Source organism: Hippopotamus amphibius, chromosome 2 (genome assembly GCF_030028045.1).
Source record: "Hippopotamus amphibius kiboko isolate mHipAmp2 chromosome 2, mHipAmp2.hap2, whole genome shotgun sequence".
Taxonomy (NCBI): domain Eukaryota; kingdom Metazoa; phylum Chordata; class Mammalia; order Artiodactyla; family Hippopotamidae; genus Hippopotamus; species Hippopotamus amphibius.
The window spans coordinates 210,372,712-210,387,582 of record NC_080187.1 but is presented as its reverse complement, the minus strand read 5'-3'; the positions used below and the strand labels follow the sequence as shown (position 1 = coordinate 210,387,582).

The 14,871-nt window shown below is 41.0% G+C and overlaps 1 protein-coding gene across 8 annotated transcripts in view; it reads right to left on the bottom strand.

Moving 5' to 3' along the window:
- The window catches only part of KIF23 (kinesin family member 23), a 31,350-nt gene extending 20,047 nt beyond the window's left edge, over positions 1 to 11,303 (bottom strand). For 6 of the 8 annotated variants that reach the window (XM_057723065.1, XM_057723067.1, XM_057723069.1 and 3 more), the window contains exons 1-4: positions 11,105 to 11,260; positions 9,125 to 9,194; positions 7,796 to 7,924; positions 3,448 to 3,553 (exon numbers count right to left, since the gene is read on the bottom strand). In XM_057723065.1, coding sequence (XP_057579048.1) covers positions 3,448 to 3,553; positions 7,796 to 7,924; positions 9,125 to 9,194; positions 11,105 to 11,115 — 316 coding nt within the window. In that variant the 5' untranslated portion in view covers positions 11,116 to 11,260. Of the gene's footprint in view, positions 1 to 3,447; positions 3,554 to 5,022; positions 5,081 to 7,795; positions 7,925 to 9,124; positions 9,195 to 11,104 lie in introns of those variants that run through there. The other 2 variants (XM_057723068.1, XM_057723072.1) reach the window with 2 other exon arrangements.
- Between the last annotated feature and the right edge of the window lie 3,568 nt (positions 11,304 to 14,871).

Below are 14,871 nucleotides of genomic sequence, written 5' to 3'. Positions count from 1 at the left end.
GGGGTAGAGAGGAAAGGAGTGGGGGTTTGGGTTTAGCAGAGGCAAACTATTACATATAGGATGAGTGAGAAACAAGGTCCTATTGTATAGCAAAGGAACTATATTCAATATCCTGTGACAAACCGTAACTGAAAATATGAAAAAGAATATATATATACACATACATATATATAACTGAGTCACTTTGTAGTAATTAACACATTGTAAATCAACTACACTTCAATAAAACTACAAAAAAAAAACAAAAAAAACCCCACTCTCCCAACAAACAAAAGTCTAGGACCAGATGGTTTCACAGGCCAACTCTACCTACATTAGAGAAGAGTTAATACCTATTCTTCTGAAACTCGTCTAAAAAATTGCAGAGGAAGGAACACTCCCAAGCTCTATGAGGCCACCATCATCCTGATACCAAAAACCAGACAAGAATATCTCAAAAAAAGAAAATTACAGGCCAATATCACTGATAAATACAGATGCAAGAATTCTCAACAAAACACTAGCAAACCAAATCCAACAATACATCAGAAGGATCATACACCATGAGCAAGTGGGATTTATTCCAGGGATGCAAGGATTCTTCAATATCTGCAAATCAGTGTGATACACCACATTAACAAACTGAATAATAAAAATCCTTTGATCATGTCAATAGATGCAGAAAATGCTTTTGACAAAATTGATACCCATTTATGATAAAAACTCTCCAAAAAGTGGGCATAGAGGGAACACACCTCAATGTAATAAAGTCCACGTATGACAAATCTACAGCTAACATCATACTCAATGGTGAAAAGCTTAAAGGACTGCCTCTAAGATTGGGAATAAGACAAGGATGTTCACTCTCACCACTTCTATTCAACATAGTTTTGAAATCCTAGCCACGGCAGTGAGAGAACAAAAAGAAATAAGTAAAACTGTCCCTGTTTGCAGGTGACAAGATACTACACATAGACAATCCTAAAGATGCTACCAAAGAACTACTAGAGTTCGTCAATGAATTTGGTAAAGTTGCAGGATACAAACTTAACACACAGAAATCTTGCATTCCTATTCACTAACAACGAAACATTAGAAAGAGAAATTAAGGAAACAAGCCAATTTACCATCATATCAAAAAGAAGAAAATACCTAGGAATAAACTTACATAAGGAGGCAAAAATCTGTACTCTGAAAACTGTAAGATGTTGATGGAAGAAATCACAGATGACACAAAATGATGGAAAGATTTACCATTTTCTTGGATTGGAAGAATCAATATTGTCAAAATGGCTATGCTACTCAAGGCAATCTACAGATTGAATGTAATCCCTGTCAAATAACCAATGGCATTTTTCACAGAACTAGAATAAAAAAAACTTTTTTTTTCATTTCTATGGAAACACAAAAGACCCCAAACAGCCAAAGCAATCCTGAGAAGGAAAAACGAAGCAGGAAAAATCAGGCTACCTGACTTCAGAGTATACTACAAAACTACAGAAATCAAAACAGTCTGGTACTGGCACAAAAACGAACACATAGATCAATGGAACAGGATAGAAAGCCCAGAAATAAACCCACACACCTATGGTCAATTAATCTAGGACAAAAGAGGCAAAAATATATAATGGAGCAAAGAGAGTTTCCTTCAATAAGTGGTGCTAGGAAAATTGCACAGCTATATGTAAAAGAATGAAATTAGAACATTCTCTAACACCATACACAAAAATAAATTCGAAATGGATTAAAGACCTAAATGTAAGACCTGACACTATAAAACTCTTAGCACACTCTGATATAAATCGCAGCAAGATCTTTTTGGATCCACCTCCTAGAGTAATGAAAATAAAAACAAAAACAAAAAAAAGAAAATAAAAACAAAAATAAACAAATGGACCTAATTAAACTGCAAAGCTTTTGCAAAGAAAAGGAAACCATAAACAAAACGAAAAGACACCCCACAGAATGGTAGAAAATATTTGCAAACGATGTGACCGACAAAGGATTAATCTCCAAAATACACAAACAGCTCATGCAGCTCTATATCTAAAACAAACAACCCAATCAAAAGATGCGCAGAAGACCTAAATAGACACTTCTCCAAAGAAGACATACAGATGGTCAAGAGGCACATGACAAGATGCTCAGCATTGCTAATTATTAGAGAAATGCAAATCAAAACTATTATATGAGATATCACTTCACACCAGCCAGAATCACCACCATCAAAAAGTTTACAAATAACAAATGCTGGAGAGGGTGTGGAGAAAAGGGAACCTTCCTACACTCTTGGTGGGAATGTAAACTGGTACAGCCACTATGGAGAACACTATGGAGGTGCCTTAAAAAACTAAAACTAGAGCTACCAAGAATGCAGCAATCTCATTCCTGGGCATATATCCAGAGAATACCATGGTTCAAAAGGATACATACACCCCAATGTTCACTGCAGCACTGTTTACAACAGCCAAGACATGGAAGCAATCTAAATGTCCACTGACGGATGAATGGATAAAGAAGATGTGAGATACACACACACACACAATGGAATATTAGTCATTAAAAAGAATGAAATAATGCCATGTGCAGCAACATAGATGGACCTGGAGATGATCATACTAAGTGAAGTAAGTCAGAAAAAGACAAATATATCACTTTTATTCAGAATCTTAAAAAACAATACAAATGAACCTATTTACAAAAACAGAAACAGACTCAACAGAGGTAGAAAACAAACTTATGGTTACCAAAGGTTACCAAAGGAGTGGGATAAATTGGGAGTTTGGGATTGACATATACACACTACTGTGTTTAAAACAGATAATCAAGGACTTCCCTAATGGCACAGTAGTTAAGAATCTGCCTGCCAATGCAGGGGACACCAGGTTCAAGCTCTGGTCTGGGAAGATTCCACATGCTGTGGAGCAACTAACCCCGTGTGCCACAACTATTGAGTCTGCGCTCTAAAGCCTGTGAGCCACAGCTACTGAGCTCACATGCCACAACTACTGAAGCCCAAGCACCTAGAGCCCATGCTCCACAACAAGAGAAGCCACCACAATGAGAAACCCGCACACCACAACGAAGAGTAACCCCTGCTTGCCGCAACTAGAGAAAGCTCATGCACAGCAACGAAGACCTAATGCAGCAAAAAAACAAAAAACAAAAAACAAAAAATCTATATGGGAAAAGAATCTGAAAAAGAATGGATATATATAAAAAACTGAATTACTTAGCTATACACCTGAAAATAACACAACACTGTAAGTCAACTGTACTCCCATGTAAAATAAATTTACAAAAATAAACAAATTAAAAAAAATAAACAAATAACCACTCAAAAGAGCAGGTTTAACACTACTCTGACAAATTAACTGGGTTCAAGGCCAAACATAAACCAAATATCTAAGTATCAAAAAACTTTATCAGAAGGGGGAGAAAAGGAAAACAAAACTCCAAGAATCATACCATTTTTGCCATGAATGAGGTCATCTACCAAGGGACTGGCCACAACATCAAAGAGCTCCTTTTGGGTAGTATGAGTGCCAAATACTTGTTTAAATGAATACTGAGTCTGTGGAGAGGGAAAAAATTAAAAGCACATAAATGGAATTCCACTATATCTAGGCTAGAAATACATCTGTTTAAACATATTCAGATGTTTCCTTATGAACATTTAGATTTAGACACGAAAATAAAATACCAATAGTCTTTAAACTTGGAACCTTTAAAACAGTCATGACATACTTAAATTATACCAATTATAAACTGGTAAATATATAGTTATAACTACTGAAGAGACTGTAGAAAAGTCTTAAGTCTACTGATGCTTCATAGACTAAGGCTGATTTTTTTTTAAGTGACAGAGAAGATCAAGAGGTATTGTAATGATTCAGTCATAGACTTGTGAAAATCCTCATATACTATTTTACTGCTTTCTGTTTTTTCTTTATAAAGGTGTCATTTAAAATGGCATAGCAGGAGACTTCCCTGGCTGTCCAATGGTTAGGACTTCACCTTCCAATGCAGGGTGTGCAGCTTCCATCCCTGGTCAGAGAGCTAAGATCCCACATGCCTTGCAGCCAAAAAACCAAAAACATAAAACAGAAGCAATATTATAACAAATTCAATAAATACTTTAACTAAATAAATAGGCATAACTATGAAACCAAGTTTTGACGTACTGCTTTTTTAAAACTAGAAAATAACTGTCAACATAATCTCATCTGAGTTTTGTTGGTTTTTGGCTGTGCCATGTGGCATGCAGGATCCTAGTTCCCTGACCAGGGATCGAACCCATGCCCCTTGCAGTGGAAATCTCAACCACTGGACCTCCAGGAGAGTCCCTCATCTGAGTTCTTACATGAAATAAATTTTAAATAAATTGTGACCTTTAAAAAAACAATAATACTTTATCAAGTCTTTCAAACTATTATTATAAAGCATAACTATATTATCAAAAATATTACCAAACTCCTACTTGGAAAATAATATTGGGGATGGGGGTATATAAATACATTTCAAGGTAAACTAAAATGCCCTAATTGTCCAGGGACTGGAGTTCTATTCTATTTTTGTTATTTTCCACTTTTATTAGTTTGCAGACGTTGCAGTCGTTCCTGTAGGTTTCCTGAATTTCTTGCAGTTTTTGCTCCATGAATGTCAATGCTGTTATCTGGTGCATGAGTATTCACTAGAATTTATTATGGATTATAGCTTTTGTCATGTGGCCCCCTTTCCCTGTTTTTTATACCTCTTATCTTAAATTCAGCCTGCTCCGATATCAATATCATGACCCTTATGTTTTTAAAATTAGCAGTTTTGTCCCCCCGAAAGGAGACATGTATAGATTAGGACTCAAATACATCATCATTATCATCACAACAACTTGCATTTAACACTAACCATGCTCCAAGCGGTGCCTTAGCACATTAGTGAATCATTTCATTTTTACAACCTTTGATGTAGGTACTATCAATTATTATGGCTCATTTTATAGCTTGTTAAAGATCACACACCTGCTTCAGCTAAGCTAACTCTCACCTTTGTAGAAGGTTTTACTCCAATCCTCCAATCCTGTAAAACAGCTTTAGAGTTCACAAATAGAACAAAGAATCTTAGAACTGAAAGGATACATACAGGTTAGTGCTGACAGGTCAATCAGATGACCTCCAAGTCCTCATGAACAACCCCACCCTCTTCCACAAGAAGAAAACTAAGGCAAGAAGGAACTTGCCCAAGCTCATGAAGCTAATTAGTGCCAAAGCCATTTCTATTCCAACACTTTTTCCATTATCCAGTGTTGCCTTCTGTCACAAGGCACTGAGAACTTTTAATCCCCACCAGACCTGTTGTACTATTTACACATACATGAAATTAACTCTAAAAAAGAAGTAAAATTCAGTAAGTCAGTTCTCAACTATTTTACATTCTCAAAGGCCTACTCCTCCATGAAGGCTTCCCAGACCATTCCTTCATGCTTAATCCATATTTACTGAGTGTTTGGCAAACAGGACAGAAAAGGTACATATCCCCTAGAAGTGTATATTACACTAGGGGAAAGAGACAATAAACAAGTAAATAAATCTATAGATTGTGGTGTTATCAAGGAAGTATAGACCAGGAGAGAAGTGGGAGGGGTGCTACTTCTGATGGGGGTTAATCTGGACACACTCTTAAAGGTGATTTAAGCTAAAACCTAAGAATGAGCAGCCATCCTGCTAAGAGCTAAGGGAAAAGCCCTGAGGCAGCATTCTGGCTTACCCAAGCAATTCAGTGAGTACTGATTGGATGAGTGCTAAGAGGTGAGGTGGAGAGAGAGACAGCAAGCAGATTAAGCAGGATTTTGCCCATTTAAAAATTTTATTCCTTAGAAGGTTTTAAACAGGAAAATGGTAAAGGGGGGGAGGGGAATAAATTAGGAGTTCGGGATTAGCAGATACAAACTACTATATATAAAATAAACAACATCCTACTGTATAGTACAGGCAAGTATATTAAATATCTTGTAGTAAATCATAATGGAAAAGAATATGAAAAAGAACATATACATATATGTATAACTGAATCACTTTGCTGTACACCAGAAGCTAATACAACATTGTAAATTAACTGTACTTCAATTAAAAAAAAAAGGAAAATGGTGAGGTCTGACTTCTGCTTTAAAAGATGACTGGCAGCTCTGTGGCAATGGATCAGAGAAGATTCAGAGTGCAGACAGGTAGTCCAGCTGGCTTCAGCACAGCCTCGTCAATGCCACTCAAAGTGTGGTCAGCAGGCAGGCGAGTGCCCCTCTGAGAACTGTCTGTCTCCAGTCCAGGGGGAGGTAATTACAGAGATGGAGGGTGAATGCTCAGAACCTCTGTAGACATTTCACAGGGCTGCAACATCCCAGCATGTGATCGGTGGGCTTATCTCTGAACAGATTATTAACCAGTCCTCTGCTGTCTAACTTGGGCTAACAGTTGTCTAACAGTTACTTGCAGCAAAGCTGCACTAAAGTATCAGTCACAATGCATTGAAAATAAAAAAGCTGCTTCTTTACCACAGACAGTTTGAGAAGCACTGGTCTCTGTAATTAGTAACAGGCCTCAGACGAGTATAGTGCCAGTATAGTGGCAGTAGGGATAGAAATGAAAGGACAGTTTCAAGATATACACTGGAGTAGAACTGATAGAATCTACTGACGAATGGAATATGAAGAGGGACAAGGTTTCTGGGTTGAGCAAATAGATGGTGGTGGTGCTATTTATTGACAAGAAAAAACAAGGGAGGAAGTGATCTAGAGGGGAAAAAAAAAACAAGAGTTCTTTTGCACATGCCTATGTGACATCCAAGTAGAGGAAGTTCAAGTTTGGAGTTAGAGAAAAGATTTAGGCTGGAGATAAAAATTCCAAAATTATTACCATATAATCAATATGTAAAGCCATGGAAAAGTATATACAGGGAAGAGAGCCCTGGATAGCCCAACCTGGTATTTCAAGGTTGGAAAAGGAGGCTGAGCCTGCAGAGGATGGCCAGTGAACGACAGAGCATAGAGAACTGGAGTGGAAGACAGGACAGTGCTGCTAAGAAATAGACCACAATGAAGACAAAGAGGCGTCCATCACATTTAGCAGCAAAGAGGCCACTGGTGGGCTTTTGACTAGCAATCTCCCTCAAGTAGTGTACACAAAAGAGTGAAGACAGCTTGAAAGAAGAGATGATACCCCGAATTAATCCTTTTTCTGCATTCCCAGAGTCCACTTCTTTAAGCACACCTCTGTCTTACCTAGGAGGGTTACTTGCTTAGCATCTGTGATCCCAACTAAGTTGTAAGCTCCATAAAGGCAAGGACTGTGTCTTACCCATTTTTAAAAGTCTCCTTCCACCCTCTAGCTTTAGCACGTTTGTTGAACTGAATTGAACTCCCTTTAACATTTAACTAAAAATAAAAACACTTCATAAGAGACCGATACAAGCATACAATGCCTATTAAATGTCATTTCAGTCCCACACATGAAACTATATATTTACATATAACTGCCTAGCACAATCAGATATCATTCCACATCAAACTATCCCTAACATATGCTCCAAAAACCAATAAATAGACAATATTAAATTGTCATCTAAAAGCAATTTTCTAACTCCAGTATACCAAAGGTGTGTCTGTACGACCCAAAAATTAAAGACACTTTTGATAAGGTGGTTAGAGTGAAGTAAATAAGTCTTTCAATAAAGTGGAAACACATGAATGTTGTTAAATTTAAAAAATGGAAAAGTCATTCAGGAAAGAACCTATCAATTAAAAGCAGTTGGTTCCAACAGGAATTACCTCCTTGTAGTCTCCATTTCGGTTGAGTCTGTAACCCTCAGGAGTATGAAGCTGAACTGTTGTATTATTGATCACTTCTATGCAACACTCTTGCTCAGGGAGGCCCAGTGGGCGTACCCGACAGTACACCTGAAAATACAAGAAGGTGCTTAAAGAACAAAGGTTGACTTTTTACCTGATTTTTCACTCATTCACTCATTCATTCATCAACAAACATTTGGTCTCTAAACTTAAGAGAACTATATAACCTTAGAGCTATGAAAGCCAAAATCTGCTACCCTGCTACCGGATTTGCTGATTGTCAAATGCAAACAGATGTATTAGCTATGAGAGAATTTTAAATGCACATAAAATCAAAACTCTCTCTAAAAATCAAAAACATATTACACAACAGGAATTATTTGAAAAGCTGTTAGAATTGTTTGGAATTGGATGTCAAAACTTGCAAGCTTAACACAATATACTGAAGTGCGAGATCTGAAATATGGTCTTCCTAATCACTGATAGGACTGGGGAAAAACTGTTCAGCTCTATATGCAAAGCATCTGGTTGCCACAACTCAGATAAGAGATACACTCCAGTGCCAATGAAGGGAAGATTTAAAAATCCCAGAGCAAACCAGCTTTCTTTTATTTGCCATTTGCTTTTAAAAGCAAGTTCCCAAGCCTGTAGGAAGAATTCTCCAAGATAGCTGAAGAATATTTTTTCATTATCTGTCTTTTCAAATATGATTTGTAGGCTTCGTAGGTGGTGCAGCGGTTAAGAATCCACCTGCCAATGCAGGGGACATGGGTTTGATCCCTGCTCCAGGAAGATCCCACATGCTGTGGAGCAACTAAGCCCGTGCACCACAACTATTGAGCCTGGCTTTAGAGCCCGTGAACCACAACTGTTGAGCCTATGTGCTGCAACTACTGAAGCCCACACGCCTAGAGCCCATGCTCCGCAAAAAGAGAAGCCACGGCAATGAGGAGCCCACGCACGGCAATGAGGAGCCCACGCACCACAAGGAAGAGTAGCCCCCACTCACCACAACTAAAGAAACCCCCCACACAACAAAAAAAGACTCAACACAGCCAATAAAATAAATTAAAAAAAAAAGATTAGTTATAGGAAGTATGCAACTGACAAGCAAAGACTTCATTTTCCTGGGCTAATGAATCCTAATGGAAACAAACTTTCAAAGCTGGAACCAGCCCTAAGTAATTTAGTATAGTCCTTTTAGCTAAACGTTCTCTGACACCACTTCCACATCTCTGTCCCTTCCAAGTGTAAGACATGAAAGGACTTAAGAAAGAATACACACACAAATTCACAGGAAGACCTTACCCCAACTGGGTCTTTAAGACACGTTTGGGATCCTTTTTTCACTGGTGGTTTCCGGGGTGTCTTAGTCCTCCTGGTCATAGATAGAAAAACATTTCAGTTCAACACTAACATAAAAAACTTCACCTGTAATTCATAGAGACAACCTTCCTAGCTAGGGTTTATAAAACTATTCCTTAGTAGTTCCAAAACACTATACCCCAAATAACATGAATAAGAATAAACTGCCTTAGTAGAAGAGTGTTTGTGGCATGGGTAACCCAAAAGTAATTAAGATTTGGCTTGGGAAACATTTTTGGTACTAAAAACAGAGATAATAGGCCCAAAATGGAGTCACGTGTGCTAAGCCCCATGTCACCAAACTGGGACATAATACCTAACAATTATAGTTTCAGCCTCTCCCAGGAGTAGAATCTTAAAAAAACCAGTCAATCTGGAATTACCTACTCAGCACTAGTGAGGTAATCTGCCTGACAGACCCCTGCCATCCAATAAAGGATGTTCACCTTGCCACAATCTAGCACTGCTAGCACAATTCCTGTGTTTCATTCCCCTCTGCCTATAAAAATCTTCCATTTCGTACAGCTCTTAGGAACACCTTTCTATCTGCTAGATAAGATGCTGCCTGATTCATGAATCATTGAATAAAGGCGGTAAGATCTTTAAAATTTACTCAGTTGAATTGTTTTTTAATATCTATTCATAGTTCTCTATGTAAAATAGCTTATTTTCTTAAGCAACAATTTTACAGACACCACAAATTTGAAAAATCGACAGATAATTGACCACACTTATCTCAAAAGGCATTTCTATAGGTACATAAGCACAAACGCTGTGCCAACAGCCCATTGCCAAGGCAGACTGACAAGTGATTAACTTCAATAAATTATAAAAATGCAGATGGAGGAATCCACTCTTTCATCAAGATTTATCTTTACTTTCAAGGAAAAAGTGATTACTGAATTCTCAAAACTATCATCCTTTGTCCCCAAACAAAATGTGGTCCCCAAAATGCAATTTCATACTCTCTTAAGTAGGGACAGTAGAAAAAAAATTCTTTTTTAATTTATTCACCATTTCTCTAGCATGTCAACTCCCCCATTTCCCTGTAGACTAGATAAACATTTAACACTAACATTAAGAGAAATTATTGGCTTGGATTACAGATTATTAAAATACTTTCTCAACACTTTCCCAGATGAAACAAGCCAACTCCTGTTTTAAGTGCAAAATATTACGGTAGGTTTCCTTAAACTCGACATTTTTTTTCCGCAAAGATTTTGACTTTGGCCTCTTAAGAAAACAGCTTGCCTTTTGCAGACGACGAGCTAGCTACATGATGATGTTAATTATAAAGTCAGTCCTCTTTGCAAAGTATTTCGTTACCCAGCGGCAGTCAAGGAATTAGGCTGCGCCGCGGAGGTCACCCACTCCATGAGGAATGTGGGCGTGGGCTTTTGTGTCCGGGAGCGGGATGGTCCGAGACCAAAGACCAGAGCAAAAGTAACCGGCCCACACCCGGGGGCGGTCGCGGCCTCCAGGCTGCCGCGCTAGGCTAAGGACCTCACGCCGTGCGCCCGGATGCCGGGGCTCTCCAGGGGCTCAGACCACCAACCCCAACCCCAGGACACAACCCTCGGCCCACCCGCGGGACGACCCCCGACCCGCACCATCCCCGCAGGTGCGGGCGGCCGGGGAGGGAAGGGCAAAGTTAAGAACCGGCTGGAGGCAGCGGTGCCGCAGCCCGGCGGAGGGCGACCTGGCTGACCCCAAGCGGCGCCGCGGCCCAAACCTCCCCCTCCTCCCAACCCGGGCCAACCTTTCCCAGCCGGGGTGGCCGCGGACGGGTCTCCGCGCCCGGGCTCCGCCTGGGCGGTCCTGGCGGGGGCTCCCTCCCGCTTTGGGGGCCGCGGCCCGCGCGGCGCCGCCCGGGGCCTGAGGCGTGAGGGGACGCCGGCCCCAGCTCCGCGGCCCCCTACTCACGCTGGCTTCATGGCGGCAGGCTCCGCGCTGCCCACACGCGCGCGCGGGACGCCGGTCTAGGTCGGGCGGGCTGTCGAGGACGGCGGGCCGCGGGGGCCGGCTACGGGCACCGGGACTCGGAGGTTCAGACGCGGCGCTCGGAAAAACCCAGCGACGCGGCTCCCGGCCCAGGTGAGGTCGCGCCCGGCGCATTTCAAACGGGCCAATCAGCGCCCGTCTGCGGGGGAGGGGCGGGGCCTCAGGCAAGCTCAGGCTTTGCCGGAAGTGGCGCTCCGTCTCCTAGGCGACCGGCTCAGAACCCGCAAGGGCTGTCTGGGTGTCTGGGCCTCAGGGCTGGAAGGGGAACTGGGGCTCAAATATTAGGAACTAAAACCCCTTACATTTTCTGAGGAGGACACTGAGAGTTTCTTATCCCACAGCACAAGAAGTCCAATGGAAGGGCAAGTCCAGGGTTGATACAGAAGTCAGCAGTGTCCTTCCGGCCCTGGAGTGTCCTATCCTTCGGCTGTGCCCTGCACAGAGTCTCAGACTCCCTCTCTGACTTTCAGATCGTCACATCACCTTGGCTTCCTTTCTGTCTCTTCTTCACCCATCCTGGGATCTCCCTCTCTGGTTCCTCCAGCTCCTTCCAGAACCAGTCTTTTCTAAGATGAACCGATTCTCTCTCACTTCAGCCTTTGCCCCTAAACCAATGACTGTCAAATATGCATGTACATCTGTGCTCTCATGGAACTGTAATTCCATCTCCTCAACTTCCTACAGGACCAGACACCAGTAAGGCTAGACATAATTAATATCCTCAGCCCATAATATTCCACATAAAGATGGCTCCAATCTTTGCTGTTACAAACATACAGTGAATAAACTTGGAAATTTATCATTTTACAGAGAATGGCTCTGTTAAAGAGTATATGTGTACATAATGTTTCACAGGTATTGCCAAATTGTCCTCCATAAAGGTTGTCCAAATGTACAATCCCACCAGGCATGTATGAGAGCACCTATTTCTCCACAATTCTCAGCATTGTTACCAAACTTTTCCCTGAATGTTGATCTAATAGAGAAAAAAAAACCCACCAATTTAAATTTTCTTTTCTCTTACGATGAATGAGGTTAGGTGTCTGTGCCTATGTTTAATAGCCATTTGTGTTTCCTTCTCTGAGAACTATGTTCATATCCTTTGACTCCTTGTTCTATTGCATTGTTAGTTTTTCTTATTGATTTGTTAAAGCTCTTCACATATTAAGGAAATTGGTCCTTATCCAAAATCCAAGTTCAAATATTTTTATAGTTCATAATTTGGTTTTTATTTTAACTCATTTATGTTGTTTTGTGACAGCTTAGGAAACAATTAAGGAAGCCTAATTTATCAGCCTTTTCTTTTGTGGCTTCTGTTTTATGTCATACTAGAAAAAAGTCTTCCCTGCTCTAGGATAAAGAAATTTTTTTTTAACCTTATATATTCTCCTAGTGCTTTTTTGCTTTTTTTTTTTTTTAATTTAAGTCTTTGAACCAGTAGAACTTTGTTGTCAAATGAGAGGTTGGGATATGTATTATTTAGGAACTGAGCTGGCCACTTACCTCTTAATTACTCTGCAGCTGGCTTTGGCCTCAGTCTTCCCATTGGAACTCTTCTTACCAAGACCACCACCTCATTGATGCTAAAACTATTTGACCTTTCCCCACCCTTACCTTCCTTGACCTCTTGACACAGTAAAAAAAAAAAAAGTCCCATTCCTCTCTTCCTATGCCTTTGTTTTTTCTCCTAGCTTTCTAGCCCCTGTTTCTCAGCCTCATTTGTGAGTTCTTTTTTCTCCCTTAAATATTGTGGCTTAGGGTTTTCACCTGGTGGTCACTAGCTGCACCCTCTCTTCTGGCACTCCCAACCATTCCTATGGACTCACATACCACTCACATTTGCTCTTCTGAGCTCCGGAGTCATATGTCCAACAGCTTACTGAATTCTCCACCTGGGTGCCCCACAAGCACCTCACACCTAACACATCCTAATCTCTTCCCCTGAAACTGCTTCTCCCACAGTGGATGGCATCACCACCTATCCACCCATCCCAGCCCAAGCGCAAGGTACCATCTTTGACTTTTGCCTCTTGTTCTGTTCCAACATTGAGTCACCAAATCTTGACAGTCCCACCAACTAAATAGCTTTTAAATCCCTCCTCTCCATCTCCTAGGCCACTACCATCTCCTGTCTGGATGACTGCCACAGTATCTAACAGGCTTCCCTGCTGTCATCTTCCAATCCTGATTCCATTTTGTAGTCAGCTCACCACTAAATCACAGATCTGATCATGTCATTCCCCTGCTTGTAATACTACAGTAGTGCCAATCGCTGGAGACCCTCAACAGGCCCTGGGGCTCTTCCTCTCCAAGGTCATCACCTATCATTTCCCCTTGCATCCCTCCAGCCATGATGACCTTCAGTGCCCTGAACACAGTGGGCTCACTCACGATTCCCTCTGCTGTCAAGCTCTCCTCCCTCCCTTCCCCTGACAATGCCTCCTCGCTCTCAGTTCTCAGCAGATCTTCTGCCAATGACCCTGCTCTGGATGCTGGACCCGTGCTCTCTATCCACAGTCCCCTTCACGCCTCCAGTCACTGCACCTGTTGATTTGCTTCTGAGCTCGCATCCAAATTTGCGATCGCTGCTATACCAGCTTATCCTCACTAGATGGCGCCGCTTTGTCCCCCGTGCCCAGCAATGAAGATGCTCCATGCATGTTGGAAGGAAGGAATGAATCTATCCCCTCACAGAACACCCCAGTGGAGGACCCAGTTACAACGCACCACCCCCAGCTTTTGTTTAGGCCAGTTTCTTCTTTCTCACTCATTTATACCCTTATTAAAGCTTACTGACTTAATTTTGAAATGCCAATTCATTACATCATTTCTCTGTTCAAAAATGGTCAGGCACTCCATGGCTGGTAAAAGATTTGCATTTTCCCCTAGACTTAGAGATCCAGACCAGGGTGAGGGTAGAAGAGGGGTAGAGGGTAGAACTGGGAGGCTTTTTAGAAGATCAGGTTTATAGTGGTATAATTTACATGCAATAAATTTCATCCTCTATATTTGTACCATCTGTATATATGACAAACACACCATCCTGTAACCACTGCCACAGTCAAATGTATAATATTCCCATCACACTGAAAATTCCTTGTGCTGCCCCTTTGCAATCACCTTTCCCTACCCCCAGCCCTTGGCAACCACTTTTCTGATTCCTTTCCTTAGAGGTCTGTCTTTTCCAGAATGTCTCTTTTTTAACTCAGCATAATGCTTTTGAGATTCTATCCATATATTGTGTCTGTCAATACTTTTTTTCTCTTTTCATTGCTGATTAGTATTCCATTGTATGACAATCTACCCATTCACTAGTTGATGAACATTGAAGCTGTTTCCGCTTTTTGGCAATTATGAATGAAACTGGTATAATTATTTGCATAAAGTTATCTATGTAGACATAAATGTTTTCATTTCTCTTCAGTGGGATTGCTGATCTTGTGGTAAGTGTAAATTTAACTTTATAAGAAACTGCCAAACTGGACTGGGAGGATCTTATGCAAATCACTGAAGAGGGGCTGATACTACAGATACTTGAAACCATAATTAATCCAATCTCCCAGCTAAGCAAGTCCAGCTGGGGGAACTCAGTAACCTGCAGGCACCAGAAATTACCAAAGCCCAGAGCGTTTGAGGAAAGGGGGTAAACTGGAGACACGATGCTGTGAGCCTCCAACACACTCAGCATA